We start from the raw sequence: 23,996 nt of genomic DNA, 5'->3' as shown, positions 1-23,996 counted from the left end.
GAGGTGAATATGTTTTTTGTTTTGTTAACCGCCATTTCATGGAAAACTGATTTGTTACCACGAAGCACAAGGAAATTCAGCTTTGTGGCAAATCGATTCCATATTAACCTGTTTAGGACCAAGTGAAGTACAGGTACAGTGCAGGAATAAAGCTCCTGTTACTGCAATACAGCAGGACCAGTTTGGGTCCCAAGCTGTCAATGACAGATGGGGACCCTGAGGAGAAGACAGTAGTGGTGGATTACTGCTTCTGCCCTCTCCTTCCTTGGTGCTTAGTGCTTAATGAGCGCTATGCAGTGAATACAGAAAGCAGCTAAGCTACTTCCTGTATTTCAGTGTTTATCAAATCCAGTCCCCAGCACGCCATGTTGTCGGTATATCTGTAGTATTGTGCAGGTTATATCATTAGTGTCAATGCATCAGGACTAGAGTTGAGCGAACACCTGGATGTTCGGGTTCGAGTAGTTCGGCCGAACTTCCCGAAAATGTTCTGGTTCGGGATCCGAACTCGACCCAAACTTCGCCCCGAACCCCATTGAAGTCAATGGGGACCCAGACTTTTCGGCACTAAAAAGGCTGTAAAATAGCCCAGGAAAGGGCTAGAGGGCTGCAAAAGGGAGCAAAATATAGGTAAATCCCCTGCAAAAAAATGTGGATAGGGAAATGAATTAAAATAAAAAAAAATTAACCAATATTAATTGGAGAGAGGTCCCATAGCAGAGAATCAGGTTTCATGTCACCCACCACTGGAACAGGCCACTTTCAGATATTTAGGCCCCGGCACCCAGACAGAGGAGAGAGGTCCCATAGCACAGAATCAGGCTTCATGTCATAGCAGAGAATCAGGCTTCATGTCACCCACCACTGGAACAGGCCACTGTCAGATATTTAGGCCCCGGCACCCAGACAGAGGAGAGAGGTCCCATAGCAGAGAATCAGGCTACATGTCATAGCAGAGAATCAGGCTTCATGTCACCCACCACTGGAACAGGCCAATGTGAGATATTTAGGCCCCGGCACCCAGACAGAGGAGAGAGTTCCCATAGCAGAGAATCAGGCTTCATGTCACCGACCACTGGAACAGGCCACTGTCAGATATTTAGGCCCCGTCACCTAGACAGAGGAGAGAGGTCCCATAGCAGAGAATCAGGCTTCATGTCATAGCAGAGAATCAGGCTTCATGTCACCCACCACTGGAACAGGCCACTGTCCGATATTTAGGCCCCAGCACCCAGACAGAGAAGAGAGGTCCCATAGCAGAGAATCAGGCTTCATGTCACCCACCCCTGGAACAGGCCACTGTCAGATATTTAGGCCCGTCACCCAGACAGAGGAGAGAGGTCCTATAGCAGAGAATCAGGCTTCATGTCATAGCAGAGAATCCGGCTTCATGTCACCCACCACTGGAACAGGCCACTGTCAGATATTTAGGCCCCGGCACCCAGACAGAGGAGAGAGGTCCCATAGCAGAGAATCAGGCTTCATGTCACCCACCATTGGAACAGGCCAGTTTACGATATTTAGGCCCCTGGCACCCAGACGGAGGAGAGGTTCATTCAACTTTGGGTTGCCCCGCAATATAATGGTAAAATTAAAAAAAGAGGAATAAATGAAGAAGTGCCCTGGAGTACAAGAATATATTGTTAAGGGGAGGTAGTTATAAATGTCTAATCTGCACAAGGGATGGACAGGTCCTGTGGGATCCATAACTGGTTCATTTTTATGAACGTCAGCTTGTCCACATTGGCTGTGGACAGGCGGCTGCGTTTGTCTGTAATGACGCCCCCTGCCGTGCTGAATACACGTTCAGACAAAACGCTGGCCGCCGGGCAGGCCAGCACCTCCAAGGCATAAAAGGCTAGCTCTGGCCACGTGGACAATTTGGAGACCCAGAAGTTGAATGGGGCCGAACCATCAGTCAGTACGTGGAGGGGTGTGCACACGTACTGTTCCACCATGTTAGTGAAATGCTGCCTCCTGCTAACACATTCCGTATCAGGTGGTGGTGCAGTTAGCTGTGGCGTGGTGACAAAACCTTTCCACATCTCTGTCATGCTAACCCTGCCCTCAGAGGAGCTGGCCGTGACACAGCTGCGTTGGCGACCTCTTGCTCCTCCTCTGCCTTCACCTTGGGCTTCCACTTGTTCCCCTGTGACATTTGGGAATGCTCTCAGTAGCGCGTCTACCAACGTGCGCTTGTACTCGCGCATCTTCCTATCACGCTCCAGTGCAGGAAGTAAGGTGGGCACATTGTCTTTGTACCGGGGATCCAGCAGGGTGGCAACCCAGTAGTCCGCACACGTTAAAATGTGGGCAACTCTGCTGTCGTTGTGCAGGCACTGCAGCATGTAGTCGCTCATGTGTGCCAGGCTGCCCAGAGGTAAGGACAAGCTGTTCCATGTGGGAGGCGTATCGTCATCGTCCTCCGTTTCCCCCCAAGCCACGCACCAGTGATGGGCCCGAGCTGCGTTGGGTGCCACCCCGCTGTGAACATGCTTCATCCTCATCCTCCTCCACCTCCTCTTCATCCTCGTCCTCCTCGTCCTCCAGTAGTGGGCGCTGTCTGGCCACATTTGTACCTGGCCTCTGCTGTTGCAAAAAACCTCCCTCTGAGTCACTTCTAAGAGACTGGCCTGAAAGTGCTAAAAATGACCCCTCTTCCTCCTCCTCCTCCTCCTCCTGGGCCACCTCCTCTTCCATCATCGCCCTAAGTGTTTTCTCAAGGAGACATAAAAGTGGTATTGTAACGCTGATAACGGCGTCATCGCCACTGGCCATGTTGGTGGAGTACTCGAAACAGCGCAACAGGGCACACAGGTCTCGCATGGAGGCCCAGTCATTGGTGGTGAAGTGGTGCTGTTCCGCAGTGCGACTGACCCGTGCAAGCTGCAGCTGAAACTCCACTATGGCCTGCTGCTGCTCGCACAGTCTGTCCAGCATGTGCAAGGTGGAGTTCCACCTGGTGGGCACGTCGCATATGACGCGGTGAGCGGGAAGGCCGAAGTTACGCTGTAGCGCAGACAGGTGAGCAGCGGCAGGATGTGAACACCGGAAGCTCGCACAGACGGCCCACACTTTATGCAGCAGCTCTGACATGTCGGGGTAGTTGGGAATGAACTTCTGCACCACCAAATTCAGCACATGCGCCAGGCAAGGGATGTGCGTCAAACTGGCTAGTCCCAGAGCTGCGATGAGATTTCACCCATTATTGCACACCACCAGGCCGGGCTTGAGGCTCACTGGCAGCAACCACTAGTCGGTCTGTTGTTCAATACCCCGCCACAACTCCTGCGCAGTGTGGGGCCTGTCCCCCAAACATATGAGTTTCAGAATGGCCTGCTGACGTTTTCCCCGGGCTGTGCTGAAGTTGGTGGTGAAGGTGTGTGGCTGACTGGATGAGCAGGTGGAAGAAGAGGAGGAGGAAGCCGAGTAGGAGGAGGAGGCTACAGAAGGCAAAGAATGTTGCCCTGCGATCCTTGGCGGCAGAAGGACGTGCGCCAAAGAGCTCTCTGCCTGGGGGCCAGCCGCCACTACATTTACCCAGTGTGCAGTTAGGGAGATATAGCGTCCCTGGCCGTGCTTACTGGTGGACCTTGCCACAGATGGCGTTGCGCAGTGCACACTGGATTTTATCGGATACTTGGTTGTGCAGAGAAGGCACGGCTCTCTTGGAGAAGTAGTGGCGGCTGGGAACAACATACTGTGGGACAGCAAGTGACATGAGCTGTTTGAAGCTGTCTGTGTCCACCAGCCTGAATGACAGCATTTCATAGGCCAGTAGTTTAGAAATGCTGGCATTCAGGGCCAGGGATCGAGGGTGGCTAGGTGGGAATTTACGCTTTCTCTCAAATGTTTGTGAGATGGAGAGCTGAACGCTGCCGTGTGACATGGTGGAGATGCTTGGTGACGGAGGTGGTGGTGTTGGTGGTACATCCTCTGTTTGCTGGGCGGCAGGTGCAGATCAATCACTTCATTAAGTGTTTTTGCTGAGTTAATCCCTGCCTAATCTCGCTCTAACAGCAGCTGCATCCTCTCCCTACACTGATCAGAGCAGAGTGACGTGCGGCACTACGTGACTCCAGCTTAAATAGAGGCTGGGTCACATGCTGCATTGGCCAATCACAGCCATGACAATAGTAGGCATGGCTGTGATGGCCTCTTGGGGCAAGTAGTATGATGCTTGTTGATTGGCTGCTTTGCAGCCTTTCAAAAAGCACCAAGAAAGCGCCGAACACCGAACCCGAACTTTCACGTAAATGTTCGGGTTCGGGTCCGTGTCACGAACACCCCAAAATTCGGTACGAACCCGAACTATACAGTTCGGGTTCGCTCATCCCTAATCAGGACGTACCACAGGTATTCATCCAGAGGGACATTCTCAAATCATAATTAATCAAATTAATGACCTCTTGAGGGACATATTATGTGCAAAAAAATAAAATAAAACATAAGTAAAAATTAGAATAAACTACAAATAGAAAAAAAACTTTAAAAAGTTCACATTAATCAAATCACCCCGTTCACGTGAAACAGCACAAAACAACTGACACAAAATAGGGAGCCTATTTTAATCATTTACTTTTATGTCATTTTGCATATTTAAAGAATAAGGGGTTATAGGTAAAAAAAAAAAAAAACTCTTTACAATTTTCTCCACATAAAACTAAAAAGAGAAAAAAATTCACAAAAATACAGAAATTACTGAAAGTACTTAAATATTAATTCATGATAAATATATTTCCAAATACCTTTCAGTAGTTATAATGGCTCATTTTATCTAGTGTAGTGCCCTGGAGCAGGCGTACTGTGAAGTCTGGACATTTGTGGACATTTTCCCCTGTTTCCATTATGCAAAGTTATAATCTTCTTACTTTATTTCGCTTGAAAGAGTTAACTTGCACTGTTTAATACTGTGTAACTGCATTTTATATGTACGTTGTGATATATATCCTGTTCATTTGCACTGTATTTGTGAGGCTCTGTGGAAAGGGTTAATGAATACTGAGAGACTTTTGGGACTTTGAATTAGAAGCTGCCATAGGGTTTAAAGGGTTTCTGTCACCCCATTTTTCACTATTAAACAGGCTGACATTATGCATGTGAAAATTTCACTTGAATTTAACTCTGCATTTCTTTTATTTAAGTATGCCCCATTTTCGTGCAATTTTAAATGTTATTATATGCAAATTAGCCTCTAGGAGCAGGGGGGTTGCATACTTAAATAAAAGAAATGCAGAGCTAAATTCAGGTGACATGTTCACATGCATAATGTCAGCCTATTTAATAGCAAAAATTGGGGTGACAGAAACCCTTTAACCCCTTAAGGACTCAGCCCTATTTCACCTTAAGGACTTGGCCATTTTTTGCAAATCTGACCAGTGTCACTTTAAGTGCTGATAACTTTAAAACGCTTTGACTTATCCAGGCCATTCTGAGATTGTTTTTTAGTCACATATTGTACTTCATGACACTGGTAAAATGAAGTAAAAAAAAATCATTTTTATTTATAAAAAAATACCAAATTGACAAAAAATGTGTAAAAAATTGCAAATTTCCAAGTTTCAATTTCTCTACTTCTAAAATATATAGTAATACCTCAAAAAATAGTTATTACTTTACATTGCCCATATGTCTACTTCATGATTGGATCATTTTGGGAATGATATTTTATTTTTTGGGGATGTTACAAGGCTTAGAAGTTTAGAAGCAAATCTTGAACTTTTTCAGAAATTTTCAAAAACCCAATTTTTAGGGACCAGTTCAGGTCTGAAGTCACTTTGCGAGGCTTACATAATAGAAACCACCCAAAAATGACCCCATTCTAGAAACTACACCCCTCAAGGTATTCAAAACTGATTTTACAAACGTTGTTAACCCTTTAGGTGTTCCTCAAGAATTAATGGAAAATAGAGATACAATTTCAAAATTTCACTTTTTTGGCAGATTTTCCATTTTAATAATTTTTTTCCAGTTACAAAGCAAGGGTTAACAGCCAAACCAAACTCAATATTTATGGCCCTGATTCTGTAGTTTACAGAAACACCCCATATGTGGTCGTAAACGGCTGAACGGGCACACGGCAGGGCGCAGAAAGAAAGGAATGCCATACGGTTTTTGGAAGGCAGATTTTGCTGGACTGGTTTTTTTTAACACCATGTCCCATTTGAAGCCCCCCTGATGCAGAGAAACTCCAAAAAAGTGACCCCATTTTAGAAACTATGGGATAGGGTGGCAGTTTTGTTGGTACTAGATTAGGGTACATATGATTTTTGGTTGCTCTATATTACACTTTTTGTGAGGCAAGGTAACAAGAAATAGCTGTTTTGGCACTGTTTTTATTTTTTGTTATTTACAACATTCATCTGACAGGTTAGATCATGTGATATTTTTATAGAACAGGTTGTCATGGATGCGGCGATACCCAACTATTTTGGGGTACATAAGACTTTTTGATCGCTTGCTATTACACTTTTTGTGATGTAAGGTGACAAAAAATTGTTTATTTAGCACAGTTTTTATTTTTATTTTTTACGGTGTTCATCTGAGGGGTTAGGTCATGTAATATTTTTATAGAGCCGGTCGATACGGACGCGGCGATACCTAATATGTATACTTTTGTTTTATTTATGTAAGTTTTACAGAATAATATAATTTTTGAAACAAAAAAAAAAATATGTTTTAGTGTCTCCATATTCTGAGAGCCATAGTTTTTTCAGTTTTTGGGCGATTATCTTATGTAGAGTCTCATTTTTTGCGGGATGAGATGTTGGTTTGATTGGCACTATTTTGGGGTGCATACGACTTTTTGATCGCATGCTATTACACTTTTTGTGATGTAAGGTGACAAAAAATGGTTTATTTAGCACATTTTTTATTTTTTACGGTGTTTATCTGAGGGGTTAGATCATGGGAAATTTTTATAGAGCCGGTCGATTTGGACGCCTTCGATACCTAATATGTATACTTTTTTATTTATGTAAGTTTTACACAATAATATCATTTTTGAAACAAAAAAAATGATGTTTTAGTGTCTCCATATTCTGAGTCATATTTTTTTTTTTTTTTGGGCGATTGTCTCAGGTAGGGGCTCATTTTTTGTGGGATGAGGTGACGGTTAGATTGGTACTATTTAGGTGGGCAAACACATTTTTGATCGCTTGCTGTTGTACTTTTTGTGATGTAAGGTGACAAAAAAATTGTTTATTTAGCACGGTTTTTATTTTTTACAGTGTTCATCTGAGGGGTTAGGTCATGTGATATGTTTTTAGAGCCGGTCGATACGGACGTGGCGATACCTAATATGTATACTTTTTTTCCTATTTTTTACCATTTTTTATTTGGGGAAAATTATGTTTTTGTTTAAATTTTACTTGAAACTTAATTTTTTGGGGGGAAAACGTTATTTTCTCAACTTTTTTTTTACTTTATTTTTTGTCCCACTTTGGGACTTCAACTTTTGGGGGTCTAATCCTTTTTACAATGCATTCCAATACATCTGTATTGGAATGCATTGGCTGTATGAGTAATACTGTGTGTATTACTCATACAGCTTCTGGGGCCTGTGAGATCCAGGGGGCTGGATCTCACAGGCTCTTCACCGGAATGCAGCGCGATGCCTTCCTTAGACATCGCGCTGCCTTCCATGCCATCGGGTCCCCCCTACAGCCGCATGGGGACCTGATGGCACCGCCGCCCGCCGGATTAGGTAAAAGCCGCAAACCGCAGGTCTGAATTGACCTGCGGTTTGCCGCGATCGCCGACACGGGGGGGTCACGGGACCCCTCCCCCGGCGTTGTGACAGGATCCCTGCTGAATGATTTCAGTGGACATCCTGTTACGATTAACCCCCGCCGCAATCGCGATTTAAAGTTAGGACGTACCTGATACGCCCTGAGTCCTTAAGGACTCGAGAAACAGGGCGTACCGTTACGTCCTAAGTCCCTAAGGGGTTAAAGAAAAGCATGTTTTTGAGGGAAAAAGTCAGACTTGTTTACCACGAAAACCAGACAGACTGACCTTGTGACTGTATGGTTTAGCTCTGTCGTTATGTCTCGAAACTTTTTTTGTATGTAAAAACTGCAGTGTCATTGCCATTGAGTATCATTGAAGGTCTAATGTAAGTCTATGAGAGACGGAAAGTATTACAATGTATCTGTTTGTGCTGAGCTTCTCCACTCCACCCCTCTACTAGAAGGTTCCAGTCTAGCTAAGACTGTATATAAGGAGAGCAGTCAGAGCCCCTAGTGTTCTGCAGTTAGGGACCAGTCCTTGGAGGGGAGACTCATGCCAGTCTGTTTGAGTGATCAGAGGAAGACGCTGAAGAACAGAGAGGACAGACAGGACAAACTGTGGTAATGTGTTGCTGCGGTAATGGAGACTGCATACAAGTGCTGCTGCTCATTAGCCACATTCCCACTCTCCTCTCTGTACGTCATGTCTCCTCATGAATAGTGATGAGCGGCAGGGGTCATATTCGAATTTGTGATATTATTTGCAAATTCGTATATTTGTTATATTCTACTGTACATTCTTTTTTTTTTACGTGAAAATAGGCAAGGTAATGATTGCATAATATGCGAATATTACGCGATCAATACAGGCGTGGGTCAAAAATGAATATATAGCACTACAGAATATAGTGCTATATATTCGCTATATCGAATATTCGTAATTTTATCCATCTGAACACATGATTCCTCCCTGCTTCTTGCTTGTGGGCCAATGAGTCATTGGCCCACAAGCAACTTAAAGGGCTTCTGTCACCCCACTAAAGTCATTTTTTTTTTTTTTGGGCTAGTTAAATTACTTATATTGCGATATATGAAAATATAATGGTCTTACTTACTTTGATTCAGCAGTTTCTTCTAAAAACAAAGTTTTATAATATGTAAATTAGGTCTCTACCAGCAAGTAGGGCGGCTACTTGCTGGTAGCAGCTGCAGAAAACCGCCCCCTCGTCGTGTTGATTGACAGGGCCAGCCGGGATCTCCTCCTCCGGCCAGCCCTGTCGGCATTTCAAAAATCGCGCGCCTGTGTTCATTCGGCGCAGGCGCTCTGAGATGAGGAGGCTCGCCTCCTCAGAACTCCCTCAGTGCGCCTGCGCCGATGACATCACCGAAATAGAAGACGTCATCGAAATAGAAGACGTCATCGGCGCAGGCGCACTGAGGGAGTGCTAAGGAGGCGAGCCTCCTCATCTCAGAGAGCCTGCGCCGAATGAACACAGGCGCGCGTTTTTTGAAATGCCGACAGGGCTGGCCGGAGGAGGAGATCCCGGCTGGCCCTGTCAATCAACACGACGAGGGGGCAGTTTTCTGCGGCTGCTACCAGCAAGTAGACGCCCTACTGTCACGAGGGTATCAAGAGCCACGTCTGACTCCGTTATACCCGGGGTCAGGAAGTCGCAGCGGGTGGCTGCGCGCTCTATAGCTAAAGATCATGGTGTTTCTTAGTTATTGTTTTCTGTGTTTGCCTTGCTATCCTTTTTGTCTCTCTCAGGGATCCGTAGCTTCTCCTCCTCAGCTGTTTCGTGTCTGCCACTCCCTACCTCCTTATATTCTCCCCTCACACTTCTCTAGTTGCCAGTTATAGAGCTTCCTGCCTGGACATCTATACTGACCCACTGGAGTGGTTAATCCTGGTTGTTGTTCCTGTGTGCTACCCTCCGGATCCCTGTTGGGCTTATTGTTGTCTCCTGTTGTCACCCACCTGGGATTATATGTTGAGTCTGTGTTGTCTGTCCTTCCCTTGGTGTTTTCCCTTAGAGCTAGTGGTGCGGACTAGTGTTCCCATCGCCCTGTTCACTACCTAGGGCTCAGCTCAGGGAAAGCCAGGGCTTTAGGCACGTGATCGGCGTACGGGTGAGGAACCCGTCTAGGGACGTCAGGGCAGCCAGGTGCCAGCCGCCAGGTGAGTCAGGGGTCACCATCTTCCCTCTCACTTGGGCAGGGCCTTCCTTGTTCCCTCCCTCTGTGTCACGTATGTGATAGCCACGCCGACCGTGATATTATAACTGGCCCTTACTTTTTGAGAAAAAAATAAAATAAAAAATTATATAATTTTTTATTTGTTGTTTTTTTTTTCCTCTACTTAGAATCCAATATGGATCCTATTGATGCCTTGGCAGAACAGCTTCAAAGCCTGTCTTTGGAGGTGGCAGGATTGAAGGCGTCTGTTCTCCAACAACAGCAGCAAATGCAGCAGACCGCACCCCCAGCGGTTGCTATGGGTAACCAGGTTGTCACTGAACCCAAGGTTGCTCTTCCCGACAGATTTTCTGGGGGAAGGGACAAATTTGCAACGTTCCGTGAGGCCTGCAAATTATATTTTAAGTTGCGCCCTTACTCCTCAGGTCATGAAGAACAGCGGGTTGGGATTGTCATTTCCCTGCTTCAGGGGGATCCGCAATCCTGGGCGTTCTCGTTACCCCCTGGTTCTCAGGCTCTTCGGTCAGTGGAGGGATTTTTTGGGGCTTTGGGTCTCATATATGATGACCCTGACCGAGTCGCCCTGGCTGAGTCAAAGTTACGGAGACTCCTACAGGGAGATCGGTCAGCAGAGGAATATTGCTCAGAGTTCCGTAGGTGGGCTACGGATACTCAGTGGAACGACCCGGCTCTCAGGAGTCAGTTCTGCTCTGGGTTATCTGAAAGGGTTAAGGATGCACTGGCGCTGTATGAGACCCCCCTTTCCCTTGATGCTGTTATGTCCCTCTCTATCAGAATTGATAGACGTCTTAGGGAGAGATCGAAAATTCCGGAGCAATTGGTTACCTCTCCCAAGCAACAGTCAGTCTGTACTGACTTAGATGAGCCTATGCAGATAGGCGGAACTTCTCGTCAGGTCCGTCCTCCCGAGGTTCGCCGTAGGGGGGGGGCTTGTTTTTTCTGTGGGGGGAGGGGTCATTTCATTAATGTCTGTCCCTCCTTTCTCAAAAACAAAAGACCGTCGGAAAACTACTAACCCCGGGCTGTGCGGAGGATGTCAGCCGGGGGGTATACGTTTCCTCCATACGAACATCTCAATTTCTGTTACCAGCGGTCATTGTTTTTGGTGTTAAGACGGAGTCTATTTCTGTTTTTCTAGACAGTGGAGCAGGGGTAAACTTGATTGATGCCCATTTTGCCCGCACTATGGGTTTGTCTCTCTGTACGCTGCAGAGACCTATTCCCGTATTCGCTATAGATTCTGCTCCTCTGTCTCAGAGAAACCTCACCCACATTGTTCGTAATTTACACCTTCGGGTAGGGGACCACCATAATGAGTGTCTTTCATGTTACGTTCTGGAGGGCCTTCCCTCTCCGGTGGTATTGGGTCTTCCCTGGTTGGTAGCGCACAATCCAGTGGTGGATTGGCAGGCCAGGGAGATATCGGAGTGGAGTGAGCATTGCAGAGAGAATTGCTTAAATAACAATTGCTTAATCGCTTCCATAGCTTCCCTACTTACATTTATTTCGGACTTTGAGGACGTTTTTTCTGAAAATGGTTGTCAGAAACTACCACCTCATCGTCCTTATGATTGCCCGGTTAACCTGATTCCCGGGGCAAAATTACCCAAGTCCAGGTTGTATAATCTTTCGGGTCCCGAGAGACAAGCCATGAAAGATTATATCTCCGAGAGTCTGGCTAAGGGACACATCAGACCCTCTTCTTCACCCGTGGCTGCAGGGTTTTTCTTTGTTAAAAAGAAAGATGGGGGCCTGCGTCCTTGCTTAGATTTCCGTGAGTTAAACCAGATAACCATCCGTGACCCATACCCTCTTCCTCTCATTCCTGACCTTTTTAATCAGATTGCGGGTGCTAAGTGGTTCTCCAAACTTGATCTTAGGGGGGCCTACAATCTGATTCGTATCAGGGAAGGGGATGAGTGGAAGACAGCTTTTAACACCCCTGAGGGGCATTATGAAAATCTTGTTATGCCTTTCGGTCTGACCAATGCCCCTGCTGTCTTCCAACATTTCGTTAATGATATTTTTAGTCATCTCATCGGCAGGTTTGTAGTCATATACCTAGATGATAACTTAATTTATTCGGCTGATCTGAAAACACATGAGGTGCATGTCAGGCAAGTACTGCAGGTCCTACGGACGAATAAATTATATGCGAAAATTGAAAAATGTGTCTTCGCTGTTCAGGAATTACAGTTCCTGGGATATCTATTATCTGCTTCAGGTTTCCGCATGGATCCTGGGAAGGTCCAAGCAATTTTAGATTGGGATCTTCCTGAGAACCTTAAAGCCCTACAACGGTTTTTGGGTTTCGCTAATTTCTATAGAAAGTTCATTAAAAATTATTCAGTGATCGTTAAACCCCTTACCGACATGACTAGGAAGGGGACGGATTTTTCCAAATGGTCTGACGCCGCTAAAGATGCATTTTCCTCTCTAAAGGAGAGGTTTACCTCGGCACCTGTTCTAATTCAACCTGATGTCTCCCAGCCTTTTATTGTCGAGGTAGATGCGTCAGAGGTGGGAGTGGGAGCTGTATTGTCTCAGGGTCCGTCTCCTGGCAAATGGCGTCCTTGCGCTTTCTTTTCCAAAAAATTATCTTCTGCAGAGAAGAATTATGATATTGGAAATAGGGAACTGTTGGCGATTAAACTGGCGCTTGAAGAGTGGCGTCACTTCTTAGAGGGAGCAGTCCACCCCGTCACGGTGATTACGGATCACAAGAACCTTCTGTACCTAGAATCGGCTAAACGTCTCACCCCTAGACAAGCTAGGTGGTCGCTATTCTTTACCAGATTTAACTTTGTAATCACCTATCGTCCTGGGGCAAAAAATACCAAGGCAGACGCATTATCTCGTAGTTTCCCTGGAGGGGGTAATGTTTGTGATCCGGTACCTATTTTACAAAGAGGAGTGGTTGTCTCTGCTGTACACTCTGTTCTAGAGGGAAAGGTGTTAGAGGCTCAGGGGGACGCCCTGGTCTCTTGCCCCTCAGAGAAATTGTTTGTACCGTTAAACCTGCGTCTTGAATTATTAAAAGAACATCATAATTCGGCACTTGCTGGACACCCGGGTAGTAAAGCAACCTTGGAGCTTTTATCTCGTCGTTTTTGGTGGCCAAGGTTGCGTCAGGATGTAATGGATTTCGTGTCTACTTGTTCTACTTGTGCACGCGCGAAAGTCTCTCATACGCGTCCAGCAGGGTCTTTATTGCCACTTTTCATTCCCAATAGGCCATGGACACATCTGTCTATGGATTTCATCACTGACTTACCGTTGTCGGCGGGTAAAACAGTTATCTTGGTAGTAGTAGACAGGTTTAGCAAAATGGTACACTTTATTGCGTTACCCGCACTTCCTAATGCTAAAACTCTTGCTCAGGTGTTTATCAGTGAAATCGTGAAGCTTCACGGGGTCCCTTCCGATGTGGTTTCGGATCGGGGAACCCAGTTTATTTCTAAGTTTTGGAAAGCTTTTTGTTCCCGTTTGGGGGTTCACTTGTCCTTTTCCTCAGCTTTCCATCCTCAGTCGAATGGACAGACTGAGCGTACCAACCAAAACCTAGAAACATATTTAAGGTGTTTTGTGTCTGAAAACCAAGAGTTGTGGTCATCATACTTACCGTTAGCTGAGTTTGCCATAAATAATCATTATCAGGAGTCCACCGGCAAGTCACCATTCCTTGGTGCATACGGTTTTCATCCCCAATTTTGTACTTTCAAAGAGGGGGGGTCTTCTGGGGTTCCCGAAGAGGAAAGGTTTTCTTCATCTCTTTCATCGGTATGGCAGAAGGTGCAAGTTAACTTGAAAAAGATGAGTGGTAAATATAAATGCATGGCCGATAAGAAACGGTCGCCAGGTCCGGACCTAGGAGTGAATGACTATGTGTGGTTGTCTACTAGGAATATTAAGTTGAAGGTTCCTTCTTGGAAACTGGGTCCTAGGTTCATTGGTCCCTATAAAATAGTAACCGTCATTAACCCTGTGGCTTTTCGCCTGGAGCTACCTCAGACTTTTAAGATCCATAACGTCTTCCATAAATCGTTACTCAAGAAGTATGTTCCACCTCTAGAACCATCGCCGCTGCCACCTCCTCCTGTTATTGTGGATGGTAATCTGGAGTTTCAAATAGCCAGAATTGTTGATTCTCGTCGGGTCCGCCGCTCTCTTCAGTATCTTGTGCTTTGGAGGGGTTACGGTCCCGAGGAAAGAATGTGGGTTCCAGCGTCAGAGGTAAACGCCAACAGGTTAATTCAGACTTTCCATGCCTCTCATCCGGAGAGACCTGGTCCTGAGTGTCCGGAGGCCCCTCGTGAAAGGGGGGGTACTGTCACGAGGGTATCAAGAGCCACGTCTGACTCCGTTATACCCGGGGTCAGGAAGTCGCAGCGGGTGGCTGCGCGCTCTATAGCTAAAGATCATGGTGTTTCTTAGTTATTGTTTTCTGTGTTTGCCTTGCTATCCTTTTTGTCTCTCTCAGGGATCCGTAGCTTCTCCTCCTCAGCTGTTTCGTGTCTGCCACTCCCTACCTCCTTATATTCTCCCCTCACACTTCTCTAGTTGCCAGTTATAGAGCTTCCTGCCTGGACATCTATACTGACCCACTGGAGTGGTTAATCCTGGTTGTTGTTCCTGTGTGCTACCCTCCGGATCCCTGTTGGGCTTATTGTTGTCTCCTGTTGTCACCCACCTGGGATTATATGTTGAGTCTGTGTTGTCTGTCCTTCCCTTGGTGTTTTCCCTTAGAGCTAGTGGTGCGGACTAGTGTTCCCATCGCCCTGTTCACTACCTAGGGCTCAGCTCAGGGAAAGCCAGGGCTTTAGGCACGTGATCGGCGTACGGGTGAGGAACCCGTCTAGGGACGTCAGGGCAGCCAGGTGCCAGCCGCCAGGTGAGTCAGGGGTCACCATCTTCCCTCTCACTTGGGCAGGGCCTTCCTTGTTCCCTCCCTCTGTGTCACGTATGTGATAGCCACGCCGACCGTGATACCTACTTGCTGGTAGAGACCTAATTTACATATTATAAAACTTCGTTTTTAGAAGAAACTGCTGAATCAAAGTAAGTAAGACCATTATATTTTCATATATCGCAATATAAGTAATTTAACTAGCCCAAAAAAAAAAAAAAGACTTTAGTGGGTGACATAAGCCCTTTAAGCAGGGAGGAATCATGTGTTCAGATGGATAAAATGACGAATATTCGATATAACGACTATATAGCGCTATATTCTAAATATTCGCAAATTCTTGAAGTGGCGATATTCGAGATAAAAATTAGCTTTTCGAATATTGGTGCTCAACACTACTCATGAACTCCATTTCTACAGAGATTCAGCTGAAGATCATATTAAACCTTATTCAGGATCATAATCCCTGACAGGTAGAGCAGAGAGGAGGATGAGGCAGCTCTATAGCTTAGTGTTGTAAAGTAACTTGTCCTCCTGTGTGATTAGGACAGGTTTTGTGTGTCCTAATAGGACAGCGGCCATTTTATTTCTCCTGATGATTGCTCCCCAGGCAAACGAGTCATTATAACTACTGAAAGGCATTTGGAAATATATTTATAATAAAGTAATATTTAATTTTTTTTTAGCAATTTTTTTAATTCACGGAGAACCCTTAAACTTATATTATTATTTATTATTAAAGCGCCATTCATTCCATAGCGCTATACATATGAAAAGGGGTATACATACATAATACAGACAATTGCACTAAACATAAACAAGACGAGTTACAAACTGGTGCAGAAGAAGAGAGGGCCCTGCCCATGAGGGCTTACAATCTACAAATGAGCTGAAAATGCAATGCAAAAATAAAGCAAAATTATTGTTTTATTATACTGAAAATGAAATCCATTGGGATCCTAACCATACAGTGCTGCATACAAAGCAGAACATACATGACATACTCACAGATCAAACACTAAATAGTGGTGTCCTTCCTCCGAGATGCTGTCGTGTAGTCTCACTGCAAAGGAGGAGAGCAAACATGAATATATTATATATATATATTATGCAAGAAAATTAAGTAAAAATGATAATAATTTGTATGTTATTACAATCTACAGTCTCTGGGTGCACTGAAAACGCTATAGTTTTTCATTAAAAAATCATGTCTATATACCAGATCACCCATTTATGGAGATCCTAATAATGTTTGTTCATATCACCCACAGTGTGTCCTGTCTTTAAAGGGTTAATGGAATAACATTCATAATGGAGATGTAATGTATGGTCTAGTTCTACGGAAAACAAAAAGTCCACATGAAAATTCAAGAGTCCTAGATATTTAGAATTCATCCATGTCCATGACAAGATGGTCAGTGTTTCTTGAAGATGTCCCTGGAAGGTCCGTGTTTGAATTCCGGATGTCAGCATCTCCTCCCAATGGTCTGTAAAAACTAGTGACAGATAACAGATATTTTTCACAAACCCATATACTTCAATAGGCATGTTTGGTCCACATCGCAGAACAAAGTATTGCATATGTCCGTTGTCCTTCTGCTTAAACCACTGAAGTGTGAATAAATACATTAAAGTCAAAAGATCCGTGGTGTATGTGGAGAACACAGAAAACACACGTCCGTGATTCACTGTCTGTCTCAGACAGTAATATGGCTCAAACTGATGCCAAATGTATCCTTTTTTTTTTTTTTTTAAAGGATCAAGTTTTTCTTCTGATGGATCAGAACAACAGAAAAATAATGGTGATGAGAACTCTCCCTCATATACTGTATACTATTCCAGTACAGAAACTGACTCCCTCTGCTGGCTGTTTACAATACAGTTCATGACATCTTACACACCTGAATGTCTCTTCATTGGCAATGACAAAGCATAAATACAGGTAAATACATGATGTGGAATATTTATTTTTGATGATCTTATGTTTATTTTTATACATTTTATAGATTAAAAAAATTATAGTATGTACACAGGTCTGTAAATGGATGGTGTGAAAGCAACATTATGCTTGTGAGAAATGTCTGCAATAATTTGTCCGTGTTAAATTTATGGAAATATAGGGGGACATTTATCAAGATCGGCGTTTTAAACGACGGTCTTAATAAAGCCCCGCACTGACAGTGGATCCACCAAAGTTAGGCTACTTTCACACTGGCGTTTTGGATTCCGTTTGCGATATCCGTTCAGGGCTCTCACAAGCGGTCCAAAACGGATCAGTTTTGCCCTAATGCATTCTGAATGGAAAAGGATCCGCTCGGAATGCCTCAGTTTGCCTCCGTTCAGTCTCCATTCCGCTCTGGAGGCGGACACCAAAACGCTGCTTGCAGTCTGATGAATACTGAGCCAAACGGATCCGTTCTGACACACAATGTAAGTCAATGGGGACGGATCAGTTTTCATTGACACAATCTGGCGCAATAGATCAGTCTGATGAATAATGAGCCAAACGGATCTGTTCTGACACACAATGTAAGTCAATGGGGACGGATCAGTTTTCATTGACACAATCTGGCACAATAGAAAACTGATCCGTCCTCCATTGACTTTCAATGGTGTTCAAGACGGATCCGTTTTGGAAATGTTAAAGATAATACAAACGAATCCGTTCTGAGTGGATGCATGCGATTGTATTATCGGTGCGGATCCGTCTGTGCAGATGCGTGATGGATCCGCACCAAACGCGAGTGTGAAAGTAGTCTTATGTAGAGATGCAGCTTCTAAATGTAAGGCGGCTGTCTTACATTTAGACCTTTTTTCTACGCCTAAAACAGGCGAAGATAATGTTAAATGAGACGGGAATGCCGGCCCATCCACTTTCCTGCCCACACGACGCCCACTTTTTTAGACCTGGGATGACCCGGGAGAAGTCGCAGATTGCGGCACAAAGGCCCTTTGGGCTGCATTCTGTGCCAAAAATACACCCAATATTGACATTTTCTGTTTAATAAATGACCCCCATAGTGTATATAAACTAATTGTCAATAAATAAATAATGCATCAGCAAGGAGTTGTTGGAATCTAATAAAACGTTATATGTGTGACTATAATGTGATAACAGTTTATTAGGGAAAACTGAACAGTTAAAAGGAGCCTCTAGTGCTCTGTTGGGCCAGCTCTAGCTTGGATACAGGATGAGATACAGTTGGGCATGGAGGTATAGAGGTTCCATATGCTATCCTGCGGCATATTTGCCCACAGTGCTAATGCTAATGTCCAAGCTGGTCCCATAAATGCTCGATTGGTGGTAAATCTGGAGACCAGGTAGGCCAAGGAAGTGTTGCTGTTTGGCAGAGACATTCCTGGGAAACCCTTGCTGCATGTGAGGATAAGCATTAGCCTGCTGAAAAATGCCAGTTGGATGTCCTGCCATGAGAGGCAACACATGTGGGCGCAGAATGTCCTCCAGATATCGCTGAGCTAATAGTGTCCCTTGTATCACCACTAGGGCTGAGCAAACCCGAACTGTAAAGTTCGGGTTCGTACCGAACTTTCGGTTTTTTGGACCCCGGACCCGAACATTTCCGTAAAAGTTCGGGTTCGGGTTCGGTGTTCAGCGCTTTCTTGGTGCTTTTTGAAAGGCTGTACAGCAGCCAATCAACAAGCGTCATACTACTTGCCCCAAGAGGCCATAACAGCCATGCCTACTAATGGCATGGCTGTGATTCGCCAGAGCAGCATGTGACCTAGGCTCTATATAAGCTTGAGTCACGTAGCGCTGCACGTCACTCTGCTGTTACAACTGTAGGGAGAGGATGCTGCTGGACTTGTGATTTCAGGGAGAGAATAGGATAGAATATAACTCAGCGATCTACCTAGAAATAGCTGTGTGGGTACAGGACACAATCGTTTTACCATGCCCTGAGACCATTGACCAAAAAAATAAAACTTTTATAATTCTGTTAGTTAGGTGGGTGGCGGCGGCGGCGGCCATTTTATGCAAGCTCAGTGCTAAGCTTTTGGGACATTGCAAATCACAATTTTTTTTGGCAAACTACAACATCTGGATTAGTCAGTATGCAATTTAAGATAGAAATACACCCATCATTTTCTGGGGTTTTAAAAACACACAATTTTTTTAAAAAAAACTGTATTTTCCAGATCTGCAAGTGTTAAATTCAAGTTTAATATATACAGCTTTCATATTCTGTTACCAAAAAAAGACTTTTTTGGCAATCTACAACATCTGTATTAGTCAGTGTGCAATTTAAAGTGGACCTTTCACTAGTTTAAAAACTAAAAACTAACTATATCAGTGGGCAGAGCGGTGCCCAGGGGTCCCCCTGCACTTACTAGTATGTCTGGGCGCCGCTCCGTTCGCCCGGTATAGGCTCCGGTGTCTGCAGCTCCCTCTGTTGTACTGGGCAGAGTTTTTGTATTAGGGTTGTCCCTTGCTGCAGCGCTGGCCAATCGTAGTGCACAGCTCATAGCCTGGGAGTCTTTGCGGATTTTACCTATTGCGGCGGCGGGCGGTGCCATCGGGTCCCCATGCGGCTGTAGGGTGGACCCGATGGCATGGAAGGGAGCGCGATGTCTAAGGAAGGCATCGCGCTGCATTCCGGTGAAGAGCCTGTGAGATCCAGCCCCCTGGATCTCACAGGCCCCGGAAGCTGTATGAGTAATGCACACAGTATTACTCATACAGCCAATGCATTCCAATACAGAAGTATTGGAATGCATTGTAAAGGATTAGACCCCCAAAAGTTGAAGTCCCAAAGTGGGACAAAAAAATAAAGTTAAAAAAAGTTGAAAAAATTAAGTTTTCCCCCCAAAAACGTCATTTTCCCCAAATAAAGTTAAAAAAAATTAGGAAAAAAATAGGAAAAAAAAAAAAAAAGTATACATATTAGGTATCGTCGCGTCCGTATTGACTGGCTCTATAAACATATCACATGACCTAACACCTCAGATGAACACCGTAAAAAATAAAAACTGTGCTAAATAAACAATTTTTTTGTCAACTTACATCACAAAAAGTACAAAAACGCGTTTGCCCACCAAAATAGTACCAATCTAACAGTCACCTCATCCCTCAAAAAATGAGCCCCTACCTGAGACAATTGTGTAAAACTTACATAAATTTAAAAAAAAGTATACATATTAGGTATCGACCGGCTCTATAAAAATATCACATGACCTAACCCCTCAGATGAACACCGTAAAAAATAAAAAATAAAACTGTGCTAAATAAAACATTTTTTGTCACCTTACATCACAAAAAGTGTGATAGCAAGCGATCAAAAAGTCATATGCACCCCAAAATAGTGCCAATAAAACCGTCATCTCATCCCGCAAAAATCATACCCTACCCAAGGTAATCGCCCAAAAACTGAAAAAATTATGGCTCTCAGACTATGGAAACACTAAAACATGATTTTTATTGCTTCAAAAATGAAATCATTGTGTAAAACTTACATAAATAAATAAAAAGTATACATAATAGGTATCGCCGCGTCCGTGACAACCTGGTCTATAAAAATACCACATGATCTAACCTGTCAGATGAATGTTGTAAATAACAAAAAATTAAAAACGGTGCCGAAACAGCTATTTCTTGTTATCTTGCCTCACAAAAAGTGTAATATAGAGCAACCAAAAATCATATGTACCCTAAACTAGTACCAACAAAACTTCCACCCTATCCCGTAGTTTCTAAAATGGGGTCACTTTTTTGGAGTTTCTACTCTAGGGGTGTATCAGGGGGGCTTCAAATGGGACATGGTGCAAAAAAAAAAAACTGTCCAGCTAAATCTGCCTTCCAAAAATCGTATGGCATTAATTTCCTTCTGCACCCTACCATGTGCCCGTACAGTAGTTTACGACCACATATGAGGTGTTTCTGTAAACTACAGAATCCGGGCAATAAATATTGAGTTTTGTTTGGCTGTTAACCCTTGCTTTGTTACTGGAAAAAATTGATTAAAATGGAAAATTTGTCAAAAAATTTTAATTCTGAAATTTCATCTCCATTTGCCAATAACTCTTGTGGAACACCTAAAGAGTTAACGATGTTTGTAAAATCAGTTTTGATTACCTTGAGGGGTGTAGTTTCTTAGATGGGGTACATTTATGGAGTTTCTACATTAGGGTTGCATCAGGGGGGCTTCAAATTGGAGAGGGCGTCAAAAAAACCAGTCCAGCAAAATCTGCCTTCCATAAACTGTATGGCATTCCTTTCCTTCTGCGCCCTGCCGTGTGCCCGTACAGTAGTTTACAACCACATATGGGGTGTTTCTGTAAACTACAGAATCAGGGCCATAAATATTGAGTTTTGTTTGGCTGTTAACCCTTGCTTTGTAAAAGTAAAAAAAATATTAAAATGGAAAATCTGCCAAAAAAGTGAAATTTTGAAATAGTATCTCTATTTTCCATTAATTCTTGTGGAACTCCTAAAGGGTTAACGACTAGGGATCGACCGATTATCGGTTTTACCGATATTATCGGCCGATATTGAGGATTTTGAACGTTATCGGTATCGACATCTATTTTGCCGATATTCCGATAACGTATTGATTTGGTTGTTAACCCTTGCTTTGTAAAAGTAAAAAAAATATTAAAATGGAAAATCTGCCAAAAAAGTGAAATTTTGAAATCGTATCTGTTTTACCGATATTGAGGATTTTGAACGTTATCGGTATCGGCATCTATTTTGCCGATATTCCGATAACGTATTGGGAACACAGAACGCGCTGTTCTCAGCGCTCTCTGTGTTCCCTCCACAGCACAGGGGAGAAGGAAGCAGTGTCTCCTCCCCCTGTGCTGCTGCTGCCGCTGCCGCCAATGGCAGGAGGGGAGACAAGAGGAGGGGCGGGGCTGTGGCCGCTGCGCCACCAATGAAGATGAGTCTTTCATTAATTCATATACAGGAGGCGGGAGCTGGCTGCAGAATCACATTGCCGGCTCCCGACCTCTATGAACGGCAGCTGCGGTCCGCGGTAGTTAACCCCTTAGGTGCCGCGGATCGCAGCTACCGCTCATAGAGGTCGGGAGCCGGCTATGTGATTCTGCAGCCAGCTCCCACCTCCTGTATATGAATGAGAGACTTATCTTCATTGCTGGCGCAAGCCCCCTAGTATTAATCATTGGTGGCGCAGTGCGCCCCCCACCCCCATCCCAATAGTAAAAACGTTGGTGGCGCAGTGCGCCCCCCCACCCAAGCCCACCCCCCCAGTATTAATCATTGGTGGCAGTGGCCACAGGATCCCCTCTCCCCTGCTCCTCCGATTAGAGCCCCAGCTGTGTAATCCTGGGGCTCCGATCGGTTTCCATGGCAGCCAGGACGCTACTGAAGCCCTGGCTGCCATGTTCAGCTCCATGCTGCTGTGTGCACAAAGCACAGAGCAGCAGGGACAGTGTGAGCTCCTATTCACCCTGATAGAGATCTATCAGGGTGAATAGGACAAAGGTTCTAGTCCCTAAGGGGGCTAAAAGTTAGTAAAAAAAAACAAACACAAAAATATTAAGTATAAATGAAAAAGATTTTAAAAAAAATATATATAATAATACACGTTAACAATAAACATATTCATTTTCAGCAGATTTGTGTAGGAAAAAAAAAAATTTTCTCAAAAATAAAAATACCCAGAATATCGGTATAAATTATCGGCTATCGGCCTAAGAGTTGACAAATTATCGGTATCGGCCCTAAAAAATCAATATCGGTCGATCCCTATTAACGACGTTTGTAAAATCAGTTTTGAATACCTTGAGGGGTGTAGTTTCCTAGATGGGGTCACTTTTATGGAGTTTCTACTCTAGGGTTGCATCAGGGGGGCTTCAAATGGGACATTGTGTCAAAAAAAACAGTCCAGCAAAATCTGCCTTCCAAAAACCGTATGGCATTCCTTTCCTTCAGCGCCCTGCCGTGTGCCCGTACAGTAGTTTATGACCACATATGGGGTTTTTCTGTAAATTACAGAATCAGGGCCATAAATATTGAGTTTTCTTTGGCTGTTAACCCTTGCTTTGTAAAAGTAAAAAAAATATTAAAATGGAAAATCTGCCATAAAAGTGAAATTTTAAAATTGTATCTCTATTTTCCATTAATTCTTGTGGAACACCTAAAGGGTTAACAAAGTTTGTAAAATCAGTTTTGAATACCTTGAAGGGTGTAGATTCTTAGATGGGGTCACTTTTATGGAGTTTCTACTGTAGGGGTGCATCAGGGGGGCTTCAAATGGGACATGGTGTAAAAAAAAAAAAACAGTCCAGCAAAACCTGCCTTCCAAAAACCGTATGGCATTCCTTTCCTTCTGCGCCCTGCCGTGTGCCCGTACAGTAGTTTACGACCACATATGGGGTGTTTCTGTAAACTACCGAATCAGAGCCATAAATATTGAGTTTTGTTTGGCTGTTAACCCTTGCTTTGTAAAAGTAAAAAAAATATTAAAATGGAAAATCTGCCAAAAAAGTGAAATTTTGAAATTGTATCTCTATTTTCCATTAATTCTTGTGGAACTCCTAAAGGGTTAACGACTAGGGATCGACCGATTATCGGTTTTACCGATATTATCGGCCGATATTGAGGATTTTGAACGTTATCGGTATCGGCATCTATTTTGCCGATATTCCGATAACGTATTGATTTGGTTGTTAACCATTGCTTTGTAACTGAAAAAAAATTGTTTTGCAAAATCAGTTTTGAATACCTTGAGGGGTGTAGTTTCTAGAATGGAGTCATTTTTGGGTGGTTTCTATTATGTAAGCCTCGCAAAGTGACCTGAACTGGTACCTAAAAATTGGGTCTTTGAAAATTTCTGAAAAATTTCAAGATTTGCTTCTAAACTTCTAAGCCTTGTAACATCCCCAAAATGATCCAAACATGAAGTAGACATATGGGGAATGTAAAGTAATAACTATTTTTGGAGGTAATACTATGTATTATAGAAGTAGAGAAATTGAAACTTGGAAATTTGCAATTTTTTACTTCATTTTTGCTAAATTTGGTATTTTTTTCTAAATAAAAATGATTTTTTTAAACTTCATTTTACCAGTGTCATGAAGTACAATATGTGACGAAAAAACAATCTCAGAATGGCCTGGATAAGTCAAAGCGTTTTAAAGTGATCACCACTTAAAGTGACACT

The 23,996-nt window shown here is 43.8% G+C and overlaps 1 protein-coding gene across 1 annotated transcript in view; it reads right to left on the bottom strand.

Moving 5' to 3' along the window:
• CAMK2A (calcium/calmodulin dependent protein kinase II alpha) overlaps positions 1-23,996 on the bottom strand; it is a 331,715-nt gene that overhangs the window by 123,306 nt on the left and 184,413 nt on the right. The window contains exon 4 of the mRNA XM_040440682.1: positions 15,862-15,916. Within this exon, the coding sequence (XP_040296616.1) occupies positions 15,862-15,916 (55 nt within the window). The remainder of the gene's footprint in view (positions 1-15,861; positions 15,917-23,996) is intronic.

Source organism: Bufo bufo, chromosome 1 (genome assembly GCF_905171765.1).
Source record: "Bufo bufo chromosome 1, aBufBuf1.1, whole genome shotgun sequence".
NCBI classification, from domain to species: Eukaryota; Metazoa; Chordata; class Amphibia; order Anura; family Bufonidae; genus Bufo; species Bufo bufo.
Note: the sequence above shows the minus strand (reverse complement) of the source record. Positions and strands in the feature narration are given on the sequence as shown.